Source organism: Lucilia sericata, unplaced genomic scaffold, assembly GCF_015586225.1.
Source record: "Lucilia sericata isolate MDLA Ls3-8-SP2 unplaced genomic scaffold, ASM1558622v1 Contig000899F_arrow, whole genome shotgun sequence".
Lineage (NCBI taxonomy): Eukaryota > Metazoa > Arthropoda > Insecta > Diptera > Calliphoridae > Lucilia > Lucilia sericata.
The window spans coordinates 176,199-199,840 of NW_023994886.1; the positions used below are offsets into that span (position 1 = coordinate 176,199).

At 30.1% G+C, this 23,642-nt stretch overlaps 6 protein-coding genes across 10 annotated transcripts; 3 read left to right on the forward strand and 3 right to left on the reverse strand.

Annotated features, from left to right (window-relative positions):
- The first annotated feature begins 516 nt into the window (after positions 1 to 516).
- LOC119608913 (cilia- and flagella-associated protein 52) lies at positions 517 to 4,294 on the forward strand. Of its 2 annotated transcripts, none has more exons than XM_037963496.1 (11): positions 517 to 798; positions 860 to 968; positions 1,120 to 1,220; positions 1,288 to 1,391; positions 1,608 to 2,035; positions 2,089 to 2,261; positions 2,326 to 2,555; positions 2,624 to 2,840; positions 2,907 to 3,144; positions 3,766 to 3,909; positions 3,969 to 4,294. In XM_037963496.1, exons 1-11 carry the CDS (start codon positions 575 to 577, stop codon positions 4,215 to 4,217), a joined length of 2,217 nt encoding a protein of 738 aa, XP_037819424.1. In that variant the 5' UTR covers positions 517 to 574; the 3' UTR covers positions 4,218 to 4,294. The 2 variants fall into 2 exon arrangements, with proteins under 2 accessions (XP_037819424.1, XP_037819425.1); XM_037963497.1 differs by having other exon boundaries at positions 1,303 to 1,391.
- LOC119608915 lies at positions 4,189 to 5,363 on the reverse strand. The gene is made up of 2 exons (XM_037963501.1): positions 5,060 to 5,363; positions 4,189 to 4,963 (listed from the first exon to the last, which is right to left on the reverse strand). Exons 1-2 carry the CDS (start codon positions 5,235 to 5,237, stop codon positions 4,326 to 4,328), a joined length of 816 nt encoding a protein of 271 aa, XP_037819429.1. The 5' UTR covers positions 5,238 to 5,363; the 3' UTR covers positions 4,189 to 4,325.
- LOC119608914 lies at positions 5,034 to 11,993 on the reverse strand. Of its 3 annotated transcripts, none has more exons than XM_037963499.1 (15): positions 11,432 to 11,993; positions 11,303 to 11,377; positions 10,949 to 11,080; positions 10,751 to 10,894; positions 10,085 to 10,318; positions 9,936 to 10,022; positions 9,768 to 9,866; positions 9,532 to 9,579; positions 6,722 to 6,802; positions 6,580 to 6,663; positions 6,348 to 6,518; positions 6,136 to 6,276; positions 5,860 to 5,988; positions 5,389 to 5,770; positions 5,034 to 5,161 (listed from the first exon to the last, which is right to left on the reverse strand). In XM_037963499.1, exons 1-14 carry the CDS (start codon positions 11,889 to 11,891, stop codon positions 5,457 to 5,459), a joined length of 2,199 nt encoding a protein of 732 aa, XP_037819427.1. In that variant the 5' UTR covers positions 11,892 to 11,993; the 3' UTR covers positions 5,034 to 5,161; positions 5,389 to 5,456. The 3 variants fall into 3 exon arrangements, with proteins under 3 accessions (XP_037819427.1, XP_037819426.1, XP_037819428.1); XM_037963498.1 differs by having other exon boundaries at positions 5,088 to 5,210; XM_037963500.1 differs by lacking the exon at positions 9,532 to 9,579 and having other exon boundaries at positions 5,088 to 5,210.
- A 2,988-nt stretch (positions 11,994 to 14,981) lies between these two features.
- LOC119608904 (putative serine protease F56F10.1) lies at positions 14,982 to 17,556 on the forward strand. 2 transcript variants are annotated; one of them, XM_037963481.1, is made up of 7 exons: positions 14,982 to 15,147; positions 15,309 to 15,848; positions 16,074 to 16,309; positions 16,364 to 16,499; positions 16,556 to 16,996; positions 17,053 to 17,222; positions 17,292 to 17,556. In XM_037963481.1, the coding sequence occupies exons 2-7, from the start codon at positions 15,388 to 15,390 to the stop codon at positions 17,411 to 17,413; spliced, it is 1,566 nt and encodes a 521-aa protein (XP_037819409.1). In that variant the 5' UTR covers positions 14,982 to 15,147; positions 15,309 to 15,387; the 3' UTR covers positions 17,414 to 17,556. The 2 variants fall into 2 exon arrangements, with proteins under 2 accessions (XP_037819409.1, XP_037819410.1); XM_037963482.1 differs by having other exon boundaries at positions 15,328 to 15,848.
- A 256-nt stretch (positions 17,557 to 17,812) lies between these two features.
- On the forward strand, positions 17,813 to 18,801 carry LOC119608905. Its single transcript, XM_037963483.1, has 2 exons — positions 17,813 to 18,101; positions 18,451 to 18,801. Exons 1-2 carry the CDS (start codon positions 17,936 to 17,938, stop codon positions 18,669 to 18,671), a joined length of 387 nt encoding a protein of 128 aa, XP_037819411.1. The 5' UTR covers positions 17,813 to 17,935; the 3' UTR covers positions 18,672 to 18,801.
- Positions 18,802 to 21,763: 2,962 nt separating this feature from the next.
- Positions 21,764 to 23,358, reverse strand: LOC119608917 (G protein alpha i subunit). The gene is given in 5 exon segments (XM_037963505.1): positions 21,764 to 22,132; positions 22,135 to 22,199; positions 22,269 to 22,457; positions 22,716 to 22,810; positions 22,879 to 23,358. Coding segments are annotated over 5 exon segments (969 nt in total). The 5' UTR covers positions 23,313 to 23,358; the 3' UTR covers positions 21,764 to 21,946.
- Between the last annotated feature and the right edge of the window lie 284 nt (positions 23,359 to 23,642).

The following is a 23,642-nucleotide window of genomic DNA, read 5'->3' on the forward strand; positions in this document are numbered from 1 at the left end:
CTACATTGATATTTTACTTCCAGTTCCGAAAGTTAAGGTAATTTTCTGAAGCGGAGCTTATAATGCGTTAAATGACAATGGGCCAGTGTTAAATGTGGCCTGATGTTCGCCATATTCCAGATATATACAAATAACTTATTTATGATTGGGCTAGGCGAAATCGAGACTCTATTTTTCGCATTTTTAATAGCAACAATTCCTGATTAGTAAGGAAGATTTTGATAAATTTTAAAAAAGTTTTCAAAATATCATTGAGTTAACACGGTTTACCGTTTTTAATAAAAATTGCTTTAAAAGAGGTTAAAGATCGTATTTATAAATATATATTGTGCTTTTTTAATATAAATTTTCTTTAAACACCTGGTTTACTAACTATGGTAACGATAAACAACTTGCTCTTTGTGATTTATTTGAAAACTCTGACAATTATATTTTGATGTTACCGTTAGCAACCCTTTTTTCAAAAAACTAAAAAATAATCGAAAATCTAACATTTCTATTTCTATAATACAAATCTAAAGACTGACTAAATACAGAATACTTATATTTTTCTTAATAATTTACTTTTAAAAAAATGACTGAAATATTGGAATCTAAAGAGTCTGTTAAGCGTTTAGAACCTCGCGCCATTTTTGGTATAAATGGTAAAGTTGTATTTGGTCTACATTTGCATCCTGATGGCCAACATATAATTTTTCCATTGGGCACAAAAATCGGTATTTGCAATACGAAAACGAATAAACAAGAATTTGTAGGAGGACATACGAATAATGTATCCTGTTTGGATTTAAGCAGAAGGTGAGTTCTTGAAATTTTACAAAATAATACTTAAATATGGTTATTATTATTGAATTTATAGTGGTCGTTATATGGCTTCTGGTCAAATAAATCATATGGGGTTTCCGGGTTATGTAATTTTATATGATTTTGCCGAAAGACGTGAAATAGTCAGACATGATTTACACAAGGTTAGTATAAATGGACAATTTTAAATTCAATGCTTTAAAAAAGATGTTATAATATGGAATGATTTAAAATGTGGAAGATATCTCTAAAACTAAAGCTTATAAAAACTATTTCAAAAAGTTTCCGATATTTTTTTTCTTAAACAATTTTCAGGTTCGTGTTCAATCTATTTGCTTTACTGCTCAAGATAAATATATGATTTCTGCTGGTGGACGCGATGATGGCACTATAATTGTATTCGATGTAGAAACTCTGTAAGCAATATTTCTAAAATTCGATTAATAACATGAGAAATAGATAAGTTAATATTTTTATGTTTAGCTCTCCAATTTGTAGATCAGTTGCTGCTCGTTCGATAAATGGCAATGCTTTAGTTGTACGAGCATTATTTAAAAATCCCCTATATTTCTTGTCTGTTGGAGATCGTAAGTAAATAAAATTCTTTTAAAATTGGTTTTAACAATCGCACAGTTAAGGGATTTCTGAAAAGAAAAGATCTCTGTAATGTTCTAACGGTTGGTCCGATTTTAATATCATTTATTTAATTTAAGTTTTGAATTTGATCTGATTAGAATTACGGGGTTTATTATCAGAGTTTTGCAAATTAAAACATTTCGGGATTCCAAAAAATATTTTTTCAGGTCACTTACGAGTTTGGAGTATCCATAGGGAGATGAAAAAGTTGAACGTTCACGATGTCTATGTGGGAAAACAACAGAGACTTTATATTTCAGTATGTGTGGATCGCAACGACGATTTCGCATATATTGGTACACAAACTGGTGATGTAGTAAAAATTTCCCTAAATTGTTATGATACAATAAATGTAGTAAAACCGGGACATTTCGCCTCAATGATGGGTGCCTACGGAACACATAACATTCGTAAACCTTATGGAAAAGATTGTGATCGCTATATAAATGGTCTGAGAGTAGTACATATTGTGGGTGATGGTCTTTTATTAATGGGAGCCGGAGATGGTGTTGTCGAACTAGTTGAGGAAAGGCGTGATATAAAAGATAATGTATTTAAAAATTATCCTAATCCAACGTGGCCCATGTTGAAGACTGTAAGTTTTTATATTAAAATTAGATTTTTTTATAAATCTATTTTCGTTTTCAGTTAAAGAAAACTAAAGTAAATGGTTCCATTACCTCATTGGTAGAAATCAATCCTATAGAGTATTATATAGCCACGGAATCAAATGAAATATATTTACTCAATATTAAAATGTTTACTTTAAAACTTTTAAAAACATCTCACAAAAAGGCTGTACATAATATAGCATTTCCCAAGTGAGTCCAAAATTAACTATATATGTAAATGTGATTAATCTGATTAATTTTGATGGTGTTTTAGAAATTTATCTTCAGTTTTTGCCACTGCCGGTTATGAGACCATACGCATTTGGTCCACTAAACGTTATCAGGAATTATTGCGCATAATGGTGTATAATTTTCAATGTGCTGCCATCGAATTTAGCTATGATGGTAGTAGTATTATATCAGCCTGGAATGATGGAGTTATTAGGGCTTTTACACCCATACGAGGAAGACTTATATATGCCATACCCAATGCTCATAATAAGGGTATGAGACATGATTAAAAAATAAATATGTATATATTTTACACCATTTTAATCTGAAATCGTTTTTAGGTTGCAGTGCCTTGGCCATTTCTTCGAATGGACGTGTTTTAGTTACCGGTGGTATCGAGGGCCAAGTACGCGTTTGGAAAATTGAACCATTTCGCCAAAGTTTATTGGGTGTTTTGAAAGATCATTCTGGTCCCATAACTTCTTTGGACTTTAATAAATCAGATACCGAAGTTATATCGGCTAGTAGCGATGGTTCTTGTGTTATTTGGGATGTTAAGTAATTTATATTTAAATGAAAATATTTTGTAATATTTTAAAATTGATTTTTTCATTCTCGTTCTAGTCGCTTGACCCGCAAAACGGTTATTACAGCTAATACACAATTTATGACCGCTAAATATTTCCCAACTGGTGTTCAGATTCTAACTTGTGGCACTGACGGTCGCATTAGCTATTGGAGTGTTTATAATGGCGGTTTGATAAGGGAATTACAGGGTTCCTCGAAATCGTCAGTAAATTTTGTTGCTATTAATGGAACTGGAGATTATTTTGTTTCCGTGGGTAGTGATCAAAAGGTTAAGGTGAGTAAATCCTCAAAATTATTTGGAATATTGCTATCGAAAGTGTTTCTGTAGACTTTCGAAGTGTTCTAAGATAGTAAATGTCGAATAATTGCTTTTATAGAACGGGGTATTAAATTGCTATATTCATCCACAAGATAGTTTTTTATTAACACATTAAATATTTACAGAAAATTACATTTTATAAAATTTGAAAGCTTGAATAATAAGCAAATAATTTACTGATCGTGAAAAGTTTTTCAGAATAAGTTTTATATATACAGAACATATGAAATTTTGAACCGATTCTAATAATTTTTAACCATGTTACTTCCTGGATAAAAGAAAATACGAGATTAAATGTTCTGAAATAAAATAATCAGGAATGAGAAAAAATTTTATATTTTCATGATTTGTTTCGGAAATTTGCTCTCTGTTATTTATGGAAGATTTTTAGAACAACCCACTAAAACTGATTAAAAACATTTCCGCTATCGGTCGAAAAATTATATTGTAGAAATTACAAACAGAATTTCGAACTTATACATACATACCTCTCACGAAGGTGATGGGTATAATTAATAACTTCTGAAATTAAATTGGATACTGTGTAAAACATTGAACAAAACAATTTCGTTTCAGCTTTGGGATTATAATAAAGGTATAGTTGTGGCTCAAGGTTCTGAACATGCATCGGCAGTTAAAAGTGCCGCCTTTAGTCCATGTCGTAAATTCTTTGTAACCGGCTGTACTGATGGTGCAATAATAATATGGAATGTACCACAGGTAAATGAAAATTACTACATATAATAAAAATCGAATTTAAAAAAATTTATAATTTCTAGGAATATTGGGGTACTAATAATCCGCCACAACCATATCTTAGCAACACTGCTGAAGTAAAATCGGTTAAGTCAGAACCCCGAATACCGAGCAGTGCCCGTAGTCATCAAAGTCAACAGAAAGAAAATATAGATAGTCTAGTGGCTAAGACACCCAAGAATGATGTCTACTGTATTGAGTGTCCACCCGTAAATATGAATAAGAAACCGGAAGAGAATTGTAATTTTGTAACAGATGTGAGAAAATGTTGAATTTTATTCACATTATTTTGTAAATCGTATAAAAATATACATACATATATTTTTTTATAATTAAAGATTTTTTTTAACTTAAATTTGAAAGCGTTTTTAATGCGATTGCTATTTTTGTGTTTCAGCAATGGGCTGATTGGCTCGTTCTTCTTCATGGCGTTTTCTACGTCTTTCCAATTCCTCGTGAGCATGTTGTTCACGTTTTTTAATTTTGTCCTGCTCTTCATTGATATGTTTTTTATATCGTGCCTCTTTTTCGGCTGGTGGTGGTGCTTTTTCTCCTTTTTTGGGGGGTGTAGGTTGCGCTTGTTTTTCTTCTGCTTCTCGGTCTAAACGTTCTTCCTCCTCTTCAGGTATTAAATTGTTAGGTCCATGAAACAGTGATGTTTTACCATCTCGCCAAGCAAAACGTTTAGTTCGTCTGTACATGTATTCATAAGGAATATATTCAGGTTCTGGAGCTTCCTCTTTGGTAGCTAGAATAAAAGCGGATAATCCGAGGGCTAATGGAACTAAGGCATATGAAATAGTTCTCCATTTCTTGGCATTTGTTTTGGGTATATCGTATATATCACATTTATCTTGAATGTAATATCCACCAGGAGGTCCAGGATCTTGTGGGGGAACTGGCTTAGGTTGGCCACATTTCTTACCCTTTTTGCCCTTAGGTGCAGCTTTTTTATTACAACCGCCTGGCTTTTTGAGCCCAGCATTTGACATTTCTTCAGATTTTTGACTCTCTATAGCTGCTTGAACATTTTGCGTTGATGTTGATGGATTAGAAGTAACGGTTGGTGTAGAAATTGTTTGCTTTATCGTTTCTATATCGATAGATTTTTTACCCTCATTTGATAGATGAACATTTGTCCTAGATTTAGATGTTTGTTCTGTTTGAGCTCCTAATGCATCCGTTAAACTTAGCGCTGCTTCCGGTTGCTCAGCGGCTTTGGAATATAATTTATAAATATTATAACGTATTCTGTGGAATACGGGCTGTAAAAAAGGTTTTAATCTCAACATCGAATTAAAAATTTTGCTCGCGAAATTAAGAATATCAATAAAAATAAATATAAATCGTTTTCGGTTCTCAAACAATCGAAAATTAATTATTAAAAAAATTTGACACAAATTTCGAAATGAAAAAAAAATTATGAAATAAAAATAAACCCACTGTGATCTTATTTGTATCGAAACGGTTTATTTTATCTGTGAACTTTGGAATGAATTTATATGAATCATTTATGCCTCATTTAATCTTGGATCTTTAAAATATGTTTCCAATTGTTCGTTTTCATTTTTACTTTCATTTAAAGGTTTCTCATCATCCTGTTCTTCTGACTCGATATCATTTAATTCAGTTAGATCATCATTTGATTTTTTACCATAAAAAGTTGGCAACATTTTCCACGATAATGGATCTTCACTGGATCTTGTATTACGCAAGCGTTTAAACATTTCAGCCGCTCCTATATTACTCATTGTGTATACTGTTAACCCGAGAATTAGTGGCAGTATGGTAAACGATATAGTGCGCCAGAATCGAGATGGACGTTCTGTATGAAGAGATATTTGCAATATATAACTTTTTTATATATTTGTAGAAGGGATAATAGAAGATTTCCAATTCAAAATATCATATTACCTTTAAAAGTTGTTGTTGCTTCTTTATTTATTGTAGTTTTATGACCCCTACCGCCACTCTGATTACCGCCACGGTTACCACCTCTACTAGACCTTTTCGATTTGGTTAACTTGTTCGTTTTTATAGTTGCTAAAAATATAGTTTCTTTTATTAAACAAAATTTTCACCAAATTATTAGTACAAATTTGGCCTTTTTAAGTCTACAATTTTCTTATCTGGTTTACAAGATATATTCGTTGAAATTTGATTGTTATTATATGTATGTATATTACTAACCTAAACTCTCCTTAGTCACTGTTTTTGGTGCTGTTCGAGCGCTTTGAGGAACTGTATTGGCTGCTATAAGATTTGTATCTTCATTTTTTAATTTATCGCGATATATTTTTAATTCGTTTAACGAATTATTAACAGAAGTAGCTAAATTATTGTGATAAAGGGGAATTTTTATATTTAACTAAAAACATTACAAAATAAGTTATAATTATTACCCTTCTTAAAAGAACTTTTCGACTCTTCATTTGCTTGAAAAGCTAAAATGTCTTTAATATTAGATCCGGAAGAATCTGCTACTGGGTTATTAATCGGATGTTTTACAGTTTCAAGTTTAGGATTAGTTGCGGATTTTAGAAAATTACTTGAGGAGTCACCTTTTGAGTTCCCTGTTGAAAGGTAAAATTTTCAAATATAAAAATAATTACACATTTTTTCATTAAATCTAACCTTCAGTAGACATTTTTGAGCTTGAAGTAGATTTGCTATAATTTAATTGTTGATTGTTTTCTGCTAATTTGGGAGCAGGATTATCTGTAAATAAATTCAAAATTATTTAAATGGATAGTAGTACAAATCTTAAATTAAACACCTTCTGGTATTACGGCCTTATTTTCAGTTTGCGCACTATGTAAATCTTTCTTTGTTGTTGAAATTTTTAATAAATTTGTATCTAAAAAATAAAGAAATGTTAAATTTAATATATCGAGGGACTTATATACATTCAAAACTTTCTAGCTTACTCAACACAAGTTTTCAGGAGAGAAAAAAAAACATTTATTTCGCTATTCGCGAGAATTTTTTTAATTTTTACATTTTAAATACATATTACATACATAGACTAGACTATAGACTAGACTATAGACTAGACTATAGACTAGACTATAGACTAGACTATAGACTAGACTAGACTATAGACTAGACTATAGACTAGACTATAGACTAGACTATAGACTAGACTATAGACTAGACTATAGACTAGACTATAGACTAGACTATAGACTAGACTATAGACTAGACTATAGACTAGACTATAGACCTAGACTATAGACTAGACTAGACTATAGACTAGACTATAGACTAGACTATAGACTAGACTAATAGACTATAGACTAGACTATAGACTAGACTATAGACTAGACTATAGACTATACTAGACTATAGACTAGACTATAGACTAGACTATAGACTAGACTATAGACTAGACTATAGACTAGACTATAGACTAGACTATAGACTAGACTATAGACTAGACTATAGACGAGACTATAGACTAGACTATAGACTAGACTATAGACTAGACTATAGACTAGACTATAGACTAGACTAAGACTAGACGATAGACTAGACTATAGACTAGACTATAGACAACTAAGACTAGACTATAGACGAGACTATAGACTAGACTATAGACTAGACTATAGACTAGACTAAGACTAGACTATAAGACTATAGACTAGACTATAGACTAGACTATAGACTAGACTATAGACTAGACTAGACTATAGACTAGACTATGACTAGACTAGACTATAGACTAGACTAGACTATAGACTAGACTATAGACTAGACTATAGACTAGACTATAGACTAGACTATAGACTAGACTATAGACTAGACTATAGACTAGACTAGACTATAGACTAGACTATAGACTAGACTAGACTATAGACTAGACTAGACTATAGACTAGACTATAGACTAGACTATAGACTAGACTATAGACTAGACTATAGACTAGACTATAGACTAGACTATAGACTAGACTATAGACTAGACTATAGACTAGACTATAGACTAGACTATAGACTAGACTATAGACTAGACTATAGACTAGACTATAGACTAGACTATAGACTAGACTATAGACTAGACTATAGACTAGACTATAGACTAGACTATAGACTAGACTATAGACTAGACTATAGACTAGACTATAGACTTGACTATAGACTAGACTGTAGACTAGACTATAGACTAGACTATAGACTAGACTATAGACTAGACTATAGACTAGACTATAGACTAGACTATAGACTAGACTATAGACTAGACTATAGACTAGACTATAGACTAGACTATAGACTAGACTATAGACTAGACTATAGACTAGACTATAGACTAGACTATAGACTCGACTATAGACTAGACTATAGACTAGACTATAGACTAGACTATAGACTAGACTATAGACTAGACTATAGACTAGACTATAGACTAGACTATAGACTAGACTATAGACTAGACTATAGACTAGACTATAGACTCGACTATAGACTAGATTATAGACTCGACTATAGACTCGACTATAGACTAGACTATAGACTAGACTATAGACTAGACTATAGACTAGACTATAGACTAGACTATAGACTAGACTATAGACTAGACTATAGACTAGACTATAGACTAGACTATAGACTAGACTATAGACTAGACTATAGACTAGACTATAGACTAGACTATAGACTAGACTATAGACTAGACTATAGACTAGACTATAGACTAGACTATAGACTAGACTATAGACTAGACTATAGACTAGACTATAGACTAGACTATAGACTAGACTATAGACTAGACTATAGACTAGACTATAGACTAGACTATAGACTAGACTAGACTAGACTATAGACTAGACTAGACTATAGACTATAGACTAGACTAGACTATAGACTAGACTAGACTATAGACTAGACTAGACTAGACTAGACTAGACTAGACTATAGACTAGACTAGACTATAGACTAGACTAGACTATAGACTAGACTAGACTATAGACTAGACTATAGACTAGACTATAGACTAGACTATAGACTAGACTATAGACTAGACTATAGACTAGACTATAGACTAGACTATAGACTAGACTATAGACTAGACTATAGACTAGACTATAGACTAGACTATAGACTAGACTATAGACTAGACTATAGACTAGACTATAGACTAGACTATAGACTAGACTATAGACTAGACTATAGACTAGACTATAGACTAGACTATAGACTAGACTATAGACTAGACTATAGACTAGACTATAGACTAGACTATAGACTAGACTATAGACTAGACTATAGACTAGACTATAGACTAGACTATAGACTAGACTAGACTAGACTAGACTATAGACTAGACTATAGACTAGACTATAGACTAGACTATAGACTAGACTATAGACTAGACTAGACTAGACTATAGACTAGACTATAGACTAGACTATAGACTAGACTATAGACTAGACTATAGACTAGACTATAGACTAGACTATAGACTTGACTATAAACTAGGGTATAAAGACTATACTACATACGTTAATTGAATCTTCAAAAGGATCAGTTACTAGAAGTTACAATTTTGAACATAAATAAATCTTAATTTTAAAACATTCAAAGAACTTACTAATATTTGGCAGTGTCTCATTACTCGACGTGGAGAATTTCTTTATTTCTATAGAGAGTTAATAAAGTAATTATATAAAAAAAAAATGCTTATTTTTTCAAATTTTGTAAAACACTGATGAAATATCTAATAATTTAAGTATTTTATAGTATTTTGAGGTATATAACATGAACAAATAACTAAACTTTATATTAGTTGTTGAATTTTGATGAAATTCAGAATTTTTTAAAACTTACCACACTTTTCTGTTGGATATAGAATACCCTTTTCGGTTGTTACGAAAGGTTTAATATCCGTGGTTAAATTCTTCGATTGTATTTTAAAGTTTAGAAATTCTGAAATACATATATACCAGTTAAGATTTAAAAAGTCCTCAATACAAAACAACATAATTAAAAACTTACCACCTGGTTCGGTGGGAAATAAGATTCCCTTACGTTGTGAAGGGACATTAGATGGTTGGTTTGCTAATGCAACTTTTTTCGTTTTATCTGAAAAATTATATCAATTAAATAAATTTTTTTAATAAAATTTAAGTGTAACTGTAACAAACCTTCTTCGTAAGGTTTTGTCCTTGTAGTTTTTTCTGATTTCATGAGTTTTGGAATCCTTACTTTGGTTTTTCTTTTCGGATGGGCCTGGTATAATATTCTTATGTTTTCACTTTTCTTGGTAACTGTACTATTATTTTGTTTTGAAATATCGTTAGAAACTGCTTTATGCAAGGAATTTTTTTTAGACTTAAGAGAATTTTCATTTGCCATGATGGGGTCCTCAGCTATTGGAACTAGAATTTTTAAATATGTATAATATATTTGAAATAAAATTCTGAAGTTCAAGTTAATATTGAAACTATTTTAAAAACTGTTCTTAAAAGAAATTCTACAACTAGTACCGAAGTAGAACATAATTTTCCGACCCTATAAATTATGTATTCTGAACCATTATATATAGCAAAGTTGATTTAGCGATGTCTTGAAAAAATGTTTCTGAAGTCCCCAGATATCTTTAGGATTCAAGTTTTATATTATTCTATCTTATTATTTCGAATAGTATACTAGACTATGCACTAAACTAAAGACTACAATATAGACTAGACTATATACTATTGATTTAGCGATATCCGTCTCTCTATTCCTAAGATTCTTGAAAATAAATTCTCAAGTCACCAGATATAACTGTTACTTGTTTTATTAATTTTAAGTAGATTTGGACTCACCTTTTACTGAATTATTGTCTCCACTTTTTAACATCTTTTTATTTTGATAATCATAATTTGATTTCGTTAAATGTTGAGTTTCCAAATTGTGTATAGTATTTTTAATATTCAACTCTATCGACTTTACATTTGAAGGCTTTCGGTCTAACAATAATACATTTTTAATCCAATCCAAATTTCAGGTATTTACAAACTTACCACTTAAATTAATTGGTTTGATTTTAATTTCGATTACGTTCTGTTTAGAATTATTTCTATTGAGTTCTAAAGTTGGAGTCTTGTTAAGATTAAAATCTTTTAAGTTTTGGGATTCCATAAATTCGACATGAACTGTTTGTTAAAAAAATATCATCAAAATTTATTATAATTTGCTCAGAAATAAATATTACTAAGACGAATGCTAACAGAACCATTTTATAATTATAAACCAGTGGTGGTGTTAACATTACTTCTTGAACTTCTTGAACTATATATAGTTTATAAACAACTTAAAAGTTAAAAAAACTAATTTTTAGGTTTTTAAATGGTAAATAAATTCAACAAAATTCTTACCTTTTTTGGGTGGCATGTGAGATTGTGAAATACCTGGATTATTGTTTAATTCTGGAATTTCCATTTTTGAAGAACCTATAAAATAACAATAAAAATATGCATATTTATATAAATTTTCTTTAAACTTACCTTTCTTAATCGACAAATCCGTTGTTTGCAGAACAGTTTTATTTATAAAGTTTTCAGTTTTTGGATCATCAGTTAGTTTATTGGACTTACAACGTTTACATTTCATTTGGGAAGCTTTTAGAATTTTCACTTTAGATCTTCTTCGTAGAATTTTCTTCTTACGTTTTTCTATTAATTTTTTTACTTTAGCTGCATTTTGTATTTGCGTTCCGTCACCATCTTTGCTGTTTGAGCTCATAATATTTCGGGAAATATTAAATTGGACTTCTTTATTGAAATGCAACGATTTAACATTTCTACTATCTTGAAGTTTTAATGACTTATTTTGAGAATCTTTCGAAAAACATCTTTGTCTGGTCATAATACTTCCACATTCGCATCTTAAAATTCGCCGCAACCCATTATGTTTAAATAGAGAATATCTGAAAATTTTTGATAGAACTGCAAATTTGGAAAACATTTTTTTTTTTGGATTTTTTATTAAATTTTTATGAAAAATAATTTTGAAATTATGTTTGTTGAAAGAAAATTTTCTATCAACTATTTTGAAATTTTCTTTGATAACATTTCGTATTTGAACGATGAATCAAGTGAATTTAAAAACATTTTTATCAGTTGGGAAACAGTGGAGGAAACATTTTAAAATTTTATTTAAAACAATTGCTGTATTTAAAAATTTTTAATAATTTAGGGTTAAATATATGTACATATGGGTGTATGTAATTCAGTTGGAGACTCCTCCAACTTTATTAGAAGAGTTCAAGGTTTACTAATTTCTTTTTTGGGAGAGTTTATATAGAAATGTTTGAAAAAAAATGAAAAAGGCTCCTCAAACTTCTTTAGATCAGTTTGAGCTTCCTCAAAACTTCTTTAGAACACTTTGAGGTTACTTAAAACTACTTTAGAACACTTTGAGGTTCCTTAAAACTTCTTTAGAACGTTTTGAGGTTCCTCAAAACTTCTTTAGAACAGTTTGAGGTTCCTTAAACTTTTTTTGAACAGTTTGAGGTTCCTCAAAACTTTTTTAGAATAGTTTGAGGTTCTTCAAACTTTTTTAGAACAGTTTGAGGTTCTACAAACTTTTTTAGAACAGTTTGAGGTTCTACAAACTTCTTTAGAATAGTTTTAGGCTTCTTAAAACTTCATTAGAACAGTTTCAGGTTCCTCAAACTTCATTAGAATAGTTTGAAGTTTCTCAAACTTCTTTAGAACACTTTGTGTTTCTCAAACTCCTTTAAAACAGTCCGTGGTTCCTCAAACTTATTTAGAACAGTTTGAGGTTCTTCAAACTAATTTAGAACAGTTTTGGGATCTTGAAACTTCTTTAAACAGTTTGTGGTTCCTCAACCATTTAAATCTTCTTTAAAACAACTCTTCGGACTTCTTGGGAATAAATTAAAGTTCCCGTATCTTCTTAAGAACTGTTTAAAGTTCTCCAAATCTTTTTTTCGAACAGTATGAGGTTCCTTAAATTTCTTACCAACAGAATGTGACACCTTAAGCTGCTTTAGAACAATTTAAGATTCGTAAACATCTGAGGTACTGTTAAAAATGTTTCTTTTTATCATAGTTACAAGAAAATCTTTAGAACAGTTCCATCTTCTTCGGCCTTTCTTAAAAGAGACAGATACTTCTTAGACCGGGTTTTTGAGTTGGCAATCAAATGACAATTAATAATTAGATTAGTTAATCTAAAAATAAATTTAATCCAATGTTAATACCATTTGATGTTTTTGAGTACAAGATTAAACTTCGCAGCATAGAAAAATAAATAGAACTGAAACTGAGAATAAGAAATATTACTCTCTCACATGTACAGGTTCTGTGTGAATTTAATACAATTGTATGAGTATTTTTATTTTTGTTTACATAAAATAACAAAAATATGAAAGTACAAAATGTATCCGAATACACCATACCCTACCACATTGCGAGTAAGTAGCAATAAGTTATTTAGTATTTTTTAATGTAGAAGTTATATTCAAGAGATTGATGTTTGCTTAATTAATGAATGTACTACTCATTATAACAATATATAGTCAAAATTTCGTATATATAAAATTTGTTGAGTCGAATTTTATAAATACTCTATTCTTGTATAGCATGTACCGCTTACAAAAAAGTTCAATAGGCTAATTTATGGGCGGATTACATCATTACATCGACGCAGGTGTTACAAACTTTAAGACGTAAACAAAATACCGTTCCCATTAGTGTGGTGTAGGGTGTATTTTGACTGCATTTGGGCTGCTTTGAAATTAACAATAATCGTTCATATCAAGCGTTAATTTTAGCATTAGCACAATTCCTTTGGCAAAATAGCCCCTGCTGCTGCAATAAACACTGCTAAAAGTTATGTTTTCCCATAAAATTATTGAAAACATTTTCAGAAAAAAAAAAACAAATTTTTCAATCGTTTTTATTTTTTAATATTATTTTCAAGTGTCAATATCGACTCAACCCAGCAACCACAAAGAGTTTATTTAAAATTAAAAATAATTTTTAATGAAGATCTTTCTTACATTGGTCAACTGATATTGAATAAAAATGGCTAATTCAAACCATTATTTCATAAAATATCGAAATATAATATCAAACAAAAATATAAAAACTTTTTAAACGAAAGAGTTTGTGTTTGTTGGGTTACATATTTTTCAACTAATACATTCTCACGACTTAGGTTTTTGACAGCAGACTTAGGTTTTGTTATACTCAGTTTCAGTTCTATGTATACCTTTTCTATGCTTCGCAGTGTTGCCATACAAAACAACAGAAAAATCAAAACAATGCATATTTTATAAAAAAGAAGAAGACAATTGTAAATTTAATATGAAAATTAATGAAAACTTAAATTAAAACAAAAAAAATGTATTTTGAAGTGTCCATAATTTATACTAATCAATAAATAGAACATTTTAATGTTTATATTTATAAAAATTTTATTAATTTTTTTGCATCAGCTGTTTACACTTTTGCATTTCGTGCTTAAGATTAAACCACCTCCATTAGGCGCTTAAACTTGCAAACAAAATTAACTAATTGAGTACTCAAAAACATCTTTCGAGGATTAATTTTAATTTAATCGCTAATCTTTCACCTAAAGATTGGCTCTTAAAGGTTTCTTTAGAACAGCATGAAATGCCGTAAACTTTCAGATTACTCAAACTTCTTCAAAACAGTTTGAAATAGCTAAAAATTAGAAGGTTTCCTGTTAAGAAAAATTTAAGATTCCTAAAACTCTTTATAAATGTTTGAGCAGATTCGTGCTACATCCATAGACAATTTGCATTGCATCCCACTGTTCCAAAATCGGTTTATTATAACCTTATTAAATCTACAATATTTTCCATTCCTGGTTCATACATATGAATACTGTTAATAACATTATTTAATGCTGTTCAATGTCTGCATGTTTATGTTAACTAAAATATAATCCATCTTTTTCACTCGCCGGCAAGTAATCGACTATGTTACGGTAAATAAATGCATTTATTTTGTTTTTATTCGCTAGTGGAGCTTTAATCTACCGCTAATAACAATAACAACAGCAGCTGAAACAGGCAATCTATTCGTTAATCATCGTTTTAAGTGGACGGTTGTGCTTGTTGGTGGTGTCTTTGCTTAATTATACATAAATAAAATTTGCAAAAATTTCTTGTGTAAATATTTTTTTGTATATAACAAAAATAATATAAATTGATTTTAAACAAAAGCATGTAAGTACAAGCAATTGGAATTATCTTTAGGTACAGGGATTTTCGAAATAATGCAAGTTCAATGAAATAGTTTAATAATGAAAATTGGAAATGATAATCCAATTAATGTATTTATGTATTTATTATTAAACTATTGATATAATTTAAATAACAATTTTCAGCCTCAAATCACTTTTATAGCTTGACCTGAACAGATTTTCATAAACAAACACAGCCACACTCACAATCAACAATAACAATATGAGTGTCTCAGCCGCTCATCATCAGCATTATCTTATGAACTGGCTTCGTAAGCTTTGTCTTGTTGTTTTGGTCTTGTTTGTTTTTTTGCAAACTGATAAGAATGGCGTAGCTGCTCTAAACAAAAACTATCATTTGGGTCGTTCTTGGCATGGTTTCCTTGGTGAACCCAGTAAAATTCCTACTTTACAAAGTACCCATGAAGTTGCTGATTTATGGTTCGAACAACGTTTGGATCATTTTAACGATAAAAACGCGGCCACCTGGAAGCAACGTTATTTTGTCAATGAACAATACTATCGTAATGATACGACTGCACCTATTTTCATAATGATTGGTGGAGAAGCAGAAGCTGCCAAAAAGTGGATGCATGAAGGTGCCTGGATACATTATGCTGAACATTTTGGTGCTTTATGTTTTCAGCTGGAACATCGTTTCTACGGCAAATCGAGACCAACAAGGTAAGTGAGAATAAAGGAAAATAAAACTTTCTAATGTCCCATCCTAGCATCAACATTGAAAGATTTTTGTTATCGATTTCAATACGCCCACTTTAAAGTACAGAAATGTAATTGTTTGGTGTTTTCTACTCTTGTATAACTTGCAATCAAATTACTGTTCGAAATGTTATAAAAGAATATTTTTGATTCGAAACTTTATTTAGAAAGCATTTACTTTCTTTTCAGTGATTTATCTACCTCCAACTTGCAATATTTAACTTCAAAACAAGCTTTAGCTGATTTGGCATCATTTATTTTGGCCATGAAACAACAATATAACTTGGCACCAACCCAAAAATGGATTGCATTTGGTGGTTCTTATCCAGGCTCATTAGCTGCATGGGCTAGAGAAAAATATCCCGATTTAATTTACGGATCTATAAGTTCAAGTGGACCACTATTGGCTAAAGTTGATTTTACCGGTAAAATACGGTTACTAAAACTCAAATAACGATTTTAACTTAAATTATTTATAGAATATTTTGATGTGGTCAGAGATTCCTTGAAAAGTTATAAGCCCGAATGTGTGGATGTTGTAAGTAAAGGTTTTGCACAAGTGGAAATTCTTATGCGACACATGATTGGTCAACGTAATTTAGATGAAAAATTCAAGTAGGTTGCTAAAAAATATTTATTAAGATTATAACTAATCGTGGAAAATAATTTAGAACCTGCACCCCCATTAAGGATTCCATTGAAAATAGTTTAGACATTTCCAATTTCTTTGAAAATGTAGCCGGAAATTTTGCTGGCGTAGTGCAATACAATAAGGATAATAGTCCCCATGCTACGATTACAATAGATCAGATATGTGATGTCATGCTAAATACTACCATGGGTCCACCCGTTACACGTTTGGCCGCTGTTAATGATATGCTTTTAAAACAATCCGAAGAAAAGTGTTTGGATTATAAATACGATAAAATGATTAAGGATATGCAAAATGTATCCTGGGAGTCGGAGGTGGCTAAGGGCATGCGCCAATGGACTTGGCAGACCTGCAATGAATTTGGTTTTTATCAAACTTCAGAGAATAGCTCAGCCACTTTTGGCAATCGTTTTAATGTAGACTTTTTCATTAAACAGTGCATGGATATTTATGCCGATAGGTAGGTTTGTTTGGGAAATTTGCTATAAATTTACTTTAACTTTTTTTAATATTTAGCATGGATGCCAAGTATTTAAATTCCGTGGTGGAAGAAACCAACAAGTACTATGGTGGCTTAAAGCCTTCAACCACAAATGTTTTGTATGTTCATGGTTCTATTGATCCTTGGCATGCATTAGGTTTGGTAAATGCTAAAAATCCTAAAACACCAACAATATTTATAGAGGGTATGTGAAAGTTTACATTAACGAATTATATTTCAAAAGTTCTAAACCTTAAACTAATTGTAATTTTAGGTACGGCCCACTGTGCCAACATGTACGAACCGATTAAATCCGATCCACCACAACTAGTGGAAGCCCGTCATAAAATTATAAAGTTTTTGGCTAAACTTTTGGAGAATTATGCTTTTGCCTAAAAGCACAGAGCAAACAATAGTGTAAATATAATGAGAAAATTTTAAAAATTATAAAATAATTAAAAATTCTTTATGTAAATTATTAGTTTTAAGTGAAATTTTTAAAATAAAATCATAAACAATTTTCATTGCTCTTAGCCAAATATTCAAGAGTTTAAACTTAAAAAACTTTCGTTAAATTTTGAAATTTCTTTTTAAAACAAAAAACATAACACTCCTTGATTTTAATTTCAAAATAGTCATCCAACTGAAAAGTAATTTGTCAAATGTCAGTTTGAAATCAAATTTGCTGCATAGAAAAAAAGCTTTAAATATTTGCAAAAATAAGCTTGTTGCTTTTTGCAATATAATATACTAGAAAAAAGCTTTTAAAAAGTTATTCGCCAAAAAAAGTTCTTTATGTTTTTTTTTTGTATAAATCAATAGCAACAAAGTGATCTCATTAAAAAGTAAGACGCTGTCAAACGAAAACAAAAATAAATTTTATATCAAATCAATTGGTAATTTTACAAGGAATTTAAAATGTTGGCTGCCAGAAGTTTGCGTATAGCTGCTACCAGGTATACACATCCAGCTCTTTGTGTTTGGTCTTCAAATGTTAGAACTATTCCAATATTAGAAGCAACTACCACCACTTGGTATACCAGACCATTGGCTGTCGCCTACTCAAAAGACACAAAACCCGGAGGTAATGTATTAGCACATTTATTTTGAACCACTTGTTTGTCTATCAAAATTTACTGAGTAACATATTTTAGTTGCATTTTCATCTTCATGTTTATTTCTAACATATCGTCATTTCAACACATCTTCGGCTCCCAATATTTTAGAATCATCAAACTCCTCAACTTCCCCTCTAACCGAAAAAGACCCTACCTCTAATAACTCATCCATCTCAAAGCCGTCTGCTGTTTCAGCTACTGACAAATCATCATCAAAACCATCTCCCTCCACCCCAGTCACAAAATCATCTTCACCCTCCTCCGCCTCAACTTCTGCTGCAGATAATAAAACTAATGCGGAAAAATGTTCTACAGCTTCTTTAGGTGATACTGGAGTTAAACTACCTAGCAAAGATCAAGTTGAAAGTTTTTTCTTCAAGTCTTTGGTGTATTTATGGGATTTTGCTTATTACGTTTTTTGTTTGTCTCACAAACTCGTGGAGAAATATGTTTTCAATAATTCTACAGTTCAACATTATTGGAATTTACTACTCAAGCGTATGGACGATGCTCGTAAGGAGATTAAATCGAAATAAATTTATTATTATTTAACGGCATTTTTCTTTTAAATTTTTATATTACTTTAATTTTTGTTTGTTTTTGTAGTGCGCTAAAATGTAAAAAATTAATTTTAATAAAATTTAAATAACATGAATTCATCATTAATTTGTAGCCGTTTTTTAATCTTATTCTTGTGAACCGACACAAAACGCGTTGTACGCGGCAACGCGTTATAGGCATCAATGACGCGTGGTGTGTAACTTGCAGCTTGTAAAGCGCGAAAAGTTTGAAAAGCGTAAAACGTGTTGCCGCCTCAACGCATGTTGTGTATTTCCACCTTTATTTTGAAACTGATAGATTCGGTTAATGTTTTTATAACATCCCAGCAAAAAATAATTGATGTCATACTTTACAAACTACATCTTAATCACATCTTAAAATGCGATTACATATTTTTCACTTTTATAAACCAAATATTTCCTTACAAATGAAACCCCAGTTAAAAGTGAGGAAAGAGATGTGGAAAAGTCATTACAAATAACATATTTGAAGTACATCAAGATTTGGTGAAAGAGTAGTGAAATTTACATAAGCGTGTCATTAAGAGAATGTGTTTTATTTTTGACATCCAAATATCGGATTTTTACTGCTTCTAAAAATAAGATCAGATGTAGTCCAAAGCTGCCAAAAATGAACAACATCCCTCCAATGACACGCTAATGTAAAATTCATAGGTTTTACACCCGAATTTGAAGCACTTCGGGTTACTAGTTGTGATGAAAATTCTACATCTTTTTCCACACTTTTTTTGCTGGGATCCAGCTTATATTCTGTTTTTATTTTAGATGTCTTATCTTAAGTTTAAAGCAACGATAAATTCAAAAAAATAATAAAAATAAAAGTAATATTGCTACAGGTAATATAGGTTGTAGACCTCCCGACATTAAAGCAAAATTGGAACCAAGCTAAGTGCACTAGTGATAGATTATTTCTGTGGAGTTACTTTTTTGGAATAGTAATGTTGTTACATTAACAGCGTTTTCATCATTTAAACTTGTTCATGAATGCCGGACGTCTCTTAATGAGATGGCGAGACATTCAACCAATACCCATATATTGATCAAAGGACAAGGGACTACATATGGCAATAATATAGCCGAAACTTTTGCAAGAGTTGGAACCAAGCTAAGTAAACTGGTGATAGATCAGTTCTGTGGAGTTCCACTACCTGTTATAATAAAACAGATTATAGACATCTGTTATTTTAAGGCTCAGTACCGTTGGTCAAGTGAGTATACGTGCTCGATAGGCTAAAGCGTTGTGGCTTCATATGGATCCATGTAGATCTACCTTGGTATTCATAGACTACAAGGCAATCGCTCATTACAGGTCATTGTAAATTTGGTAACCATTTACTACAGAAGTTTCTCAAAATGAGGATGAAAATTAGATAGTTGCCCATCTTCTCTGTAATTTCCGAGCCCTGAAAATGGCTCGAAAGGCGACCTACTTCAATGTTCAATTTAAACGACTTATAGCGTTTTTGAATCTGTCTAAATGGGTATGAACTTCAAATACTCATTAGGCTGCATATAATCTTCATACTACGCCTCTATTCAATGACATATCTGTCGTTACCTTCTATCTCTTTCTGTCGCTTCATCTCTATTTCTTTCTTTTCTTGCAAGTATGTTTACAAAGGGGTCAACTTTGGACCCAAGTAAGGCTTACATAAACTTGTACAATAGGTTCGAAAAAAGGATCAAAAGTGGGTAAAAACTTAAAAATTAACATTATTCAAACTCCTTGAGCTAATTTTAATAAAATTAAAAAAAAATAGGGGAATTAGGGTTAGGACTCTGGTAAAAAGAAAATTTTTTGGTATTTTTTCGTTCTTCAACTGGTGATTTTTATAATTTTGCAACCCAGAAACATGAAATTGAATATGCAGTCCTGGATAAATGAAAATATATAAGAGGGGATTTTTAATTTTTTCCTTTTTCAGTTGGTACTTTTTGAGTTTTTCAAAATTAAACTTTCAGTGTTTTGAATGAAAGAAAATCTATAAATGATTTATAATGTAATATAAAAAGAAATAGTTTTAATGATTCATTTTCAATTCCAATTTTCAAACGCCTACGATATAAGAGAAAAGCACAGTTTTGTTCATTTTTAAGCTTGATTTTTATTGAAGGTTTGAAAAATATATTATTTTGGAAATTTTAATGCTAAAAATTTAAAGAAGATAATTTAAATAAACAAGCTGCTTGATGTTGGTATTAATTTTAAATCACAAATAAAAAATATTAATATATTCTCAATGTTTGCAAAAAACAGCCAAATGTATATAAAAAAAAATAAAATTATGAAGACAACGTTTTTACTAAAATTAAATTCATTTCAATTAAATTCGAATATAGTTCATTGTTAAATTATATATATTTTTTATTTTTTTTTTTTTTATAATTATAAATTTTATTTTATTAATTATAACTTAAAAGAAATTCGTTAAATTTAATAAATTTATTTTATTGTTTAAACACTATAGATTAAAAATAAAAATATTATTGCTAAATACACATAAAAAAGGGGAGGAGGAAGAGATGCTAGTAGTTATAGTTGAGAGGAGAAATCGAAAAATATATATATTAAATATCAGTTACATTAAGATAAATATTTATAAAATACATGGATAAAATATTTTTATATAGCCAAAGTGGAAAAAATCGAAAACAAAATTAGTTATAAAGCAAATTACATGTTTTTTTTTTGTATTTATAAAAATGAATAGAGAAATTTAAATAATAATTAATAAGCCATTAAACAAATTAAAACAAATAAGCTGAAATTTAAACTAAACTGAGAGGAGGTGAAATTACAAAGAAGATACGAGTCCAAGTTTTTGTTCAACAACTAAAACTAAAATATATTTTTCATGAATCTATAAAATGTTGATCAGCTTAATTCTTGGTTTTATAAATTTTAATTCTTCACAGCTTTATTACTTGTTAGATATTAGTAAAATATGTATAAATATTTTATTTAATAGTTTCATTAAATTAAAATGGAATCGCTTAAAAACAGTTGTATTCTTGTTTAAATTTATTTTTATAAATGGAAATGTTTGTTTTTTTTTTTGTTTCTCGCAAGAAATCTCTGTGTAATGATCTGCTACGAATGCATTGCATTGTTTTACAAACAAAAAACACATGTAATTTTTTAAAAAAATCTACGGAATGATGATTGCATATGCGTTAATTCAGTTGTATGTTGTATGCGTTTATGAATGTAAAAAAAAAAAGAAAATATACTATGTACTCCTAAATGTAATAAAAAATAAACTTCTAATTTGCTTTCGATTAACAACGAATCTAGAACAAACCACATTCTTAAGATTATTTTTAATTATGACATCACTGACGGCATCAAACACAAATTGTACATTATTTGTATCGGTGGCACAGGTAAAATGTGTATAAAATCTCTTTTTTGATCCTTACGCTTATTTAGACTTTCGAATTTCATGCGTATATAGCAGGCAGCATCTTCGAATGAATTGGAACCTGGTTGGAAAGGATTAAAAATAATCATAAAACTTGTATTTTTAGTTTGTTAAGTTTAGTATTACTTACCAGTATATTCTGGAAAACATATTGTCAAGGGAGATCTTTTGATTTTTTCTTCAAACAAATCCTTTTTGTTTAAAAATAATATTATGGAGGTTTCTACAAACCATTTCGAATTGCAAATGGAATCGAAAAGTTTTAATGATTCAATCATACGATTCATTTCTTCGTCTTCAGCTAAAACTAAATCGTAGCCTAAAATTGATAAAAATAAATAATTATTAATAAAACTATGGATTTTAGACTCTCTTTTGGGAGTCAAGATTAGAAATGATTCATAGATAGTTGATAGTAAATGGCCTAATTGATTTTATTAATTAATTATTAACATGCAGAAAAACCCTTTTATTTTCTCTGAATTATAAAATATAAAAAATTGTAATAATAACTATAAATCACATCATCATAATCTTAAAAGAAAACATTTGAGTTATAGTATGACACACTACTTACCCGATAATGCTACACAAAAGATAATCGCAGTGACACATTCAAAACAATGTATCCATTTTTTACGTTCTGATCGTTGGCCGCCAACATCAAACATTCTGGAATAAAAAAATATATAAAAAAATTAATTATAAATTCCTTAACATTTCATTTGTTTACCACTTACTTAAAGTATAAACCCTTGCATTTGAAATGTGTTTCAACAATGCCGGTCGTTTTAACGCGCGTACGTAACACATCCTGCTGTGTTGGCACATAGTTCGGCTGTGATATACGATCCAATGAATTTAAATAATAGGCCGCCGAATCGTTTAATTGATATTCTCGCGAACGTGAAAATGACTGTTGGACACCGGCATCAGACCATAGTTTCTTCATTAATAATACTAATTCGGGTAAGAGTATGCCTTCTTCAGCCGCTGAGGCATATGTAAAGAATTGTCGTGCTATTTCCGTTTTTGAGGGATCAGCAAAATCAATTTTCAAATGACCCATTGCACGTATAATTGCCATAAGGGATTGTATTGTATTGCTATAGACGACACGACGATATTCTTCACATTCTTCCTGTGAGTAACCGGATTCATGAATAATTTTCATTTGTTTAACTATCGTCGATTTGCCAGATTCACCGGCGCCTATAAAAAAGAAATGGTAAAAGAAATTTATTACTGTTTATTTATTTATTTCAAATTTAAAAGAAATTCATATTTAGTAAATTTTTTACACCACTGTGCCCTTTAATTAATAATTTTCAGCACACAAAACAATTTTAGATTTCAAGTACCATATTTCTTCATAAGAGGGCTACTTTAAACTTAATTAACCAGAGAAATTGCTATAAATTTTAATATACATTTGTCAAAACATAGCACATAAAAATAAACTAACTCCTCATAGTTTTAATGAAGATCTTGTCAAAAAAATACT

What these genes read in the sequence shown, in the direction of transcription:
- LOC119608913 (XM_037963496.1), top strand. Translation starts at nt 575, where the DNA reads ATGACTGAAATATTGGAATCTAAAGAGTCTGTTAAGCGTTTAGAACCT. An exon ending in GTATTCGATGTAGAAACTCT is followed by an intron (nt 1,221 to 1,287) that starts GTAAGCAATATT and finishes TTTTATGTTTAG; the next exon opens with CTCTCCAATTTGTAGATCAG. An exon ending in TTTCTTGTCTGTTGGAGATC is followed by an intron (nt 1,392 to 1,607) that starts GTAAGTAAATAA and finishes ATATTTTTTCAG; the next exon opens with GTCACTTACGAGTTTGGAGT.
- LOC119608915 (XM_037963501.1), bottom strand. Translation starts at nt 5,237, where the DNA reads ATGTTGAGATTAAAACCTTTTTTACAGCCCGTATTCCACAGAATACGT. An exon ending in TGTTCATCTATCAAATGAGG is followed by an intron (nt 4,964 to 5,059) that starts GTAAAAAATCTA and finishes ATGTTCAAGCAG; the next exon opens with CTATAGAGAGTCAAAAATCT.
- LOC119608914 (XM_037963499.1), bottom strand. Translation starts at nt 11,891, where the DNA reads ATGTTTTCCAAATTTGCAGTTCTATCAAAAATTTTCAGATATTCTCTA. An exon ending in ATATCCAACAGAAAAGTGTG is followed by an intron (nt 9,580 to 9,767) that starts GTAAGTTTTAAA and finishes AACTCTCTATAG; the next exon opens with AAATAAAGAAATTCTCCACG. An exon ending in CTCAAAAATGTCTACTGAAG is followed by an intron (nt 6,519 to 6,579) that starts GTTAGATTTAAT and finishes ACCTTTCAACAG; the next exon opens with GGAACTCAAAAGGTGACTCC.
- LOC119608904 (XM_037963481.1), top strand. Translation starts at nt 15,388, where the DNA reads ATGAGTGTCTCAGCCGCTCATCATCAGCATTATCTTATGAACTGGCTT. An exon ending in ATGGATATTTATGCCGATAG is followed by an intron (nt 16,997 to 17,052) that starts GTAGGTTTGTTT and finishes TTTAATATTTAG; the next exon opens with CATGGATGCCAAGTATTTAA. An exon ending in ACCAACAATATTTATAGAGG is followed by an intron (nt 17,223 to 17,291) that starts GTATGTGAAAGT and finishes TTGTAATTTTAG; the next exon opens with GTACGGCCCACTGTGCCAAC.
- LOC119608905 (XM_037963483.1), top strand. Translation starts at nt 17,936, where the DNA reads ATGTTGGCTGCCAGAAGTTTGCGTATAGCTGCTACCAGGTATACACAT. An exon ending in AAAAGACACAAAACCCGGAG is followed by an intron (nt 18,102 to 18,450) that starts GTAATGTATTAG and finishes AATGTTCTACAG; the next exon opens with CTTCTTTAGGTGATACTGGA.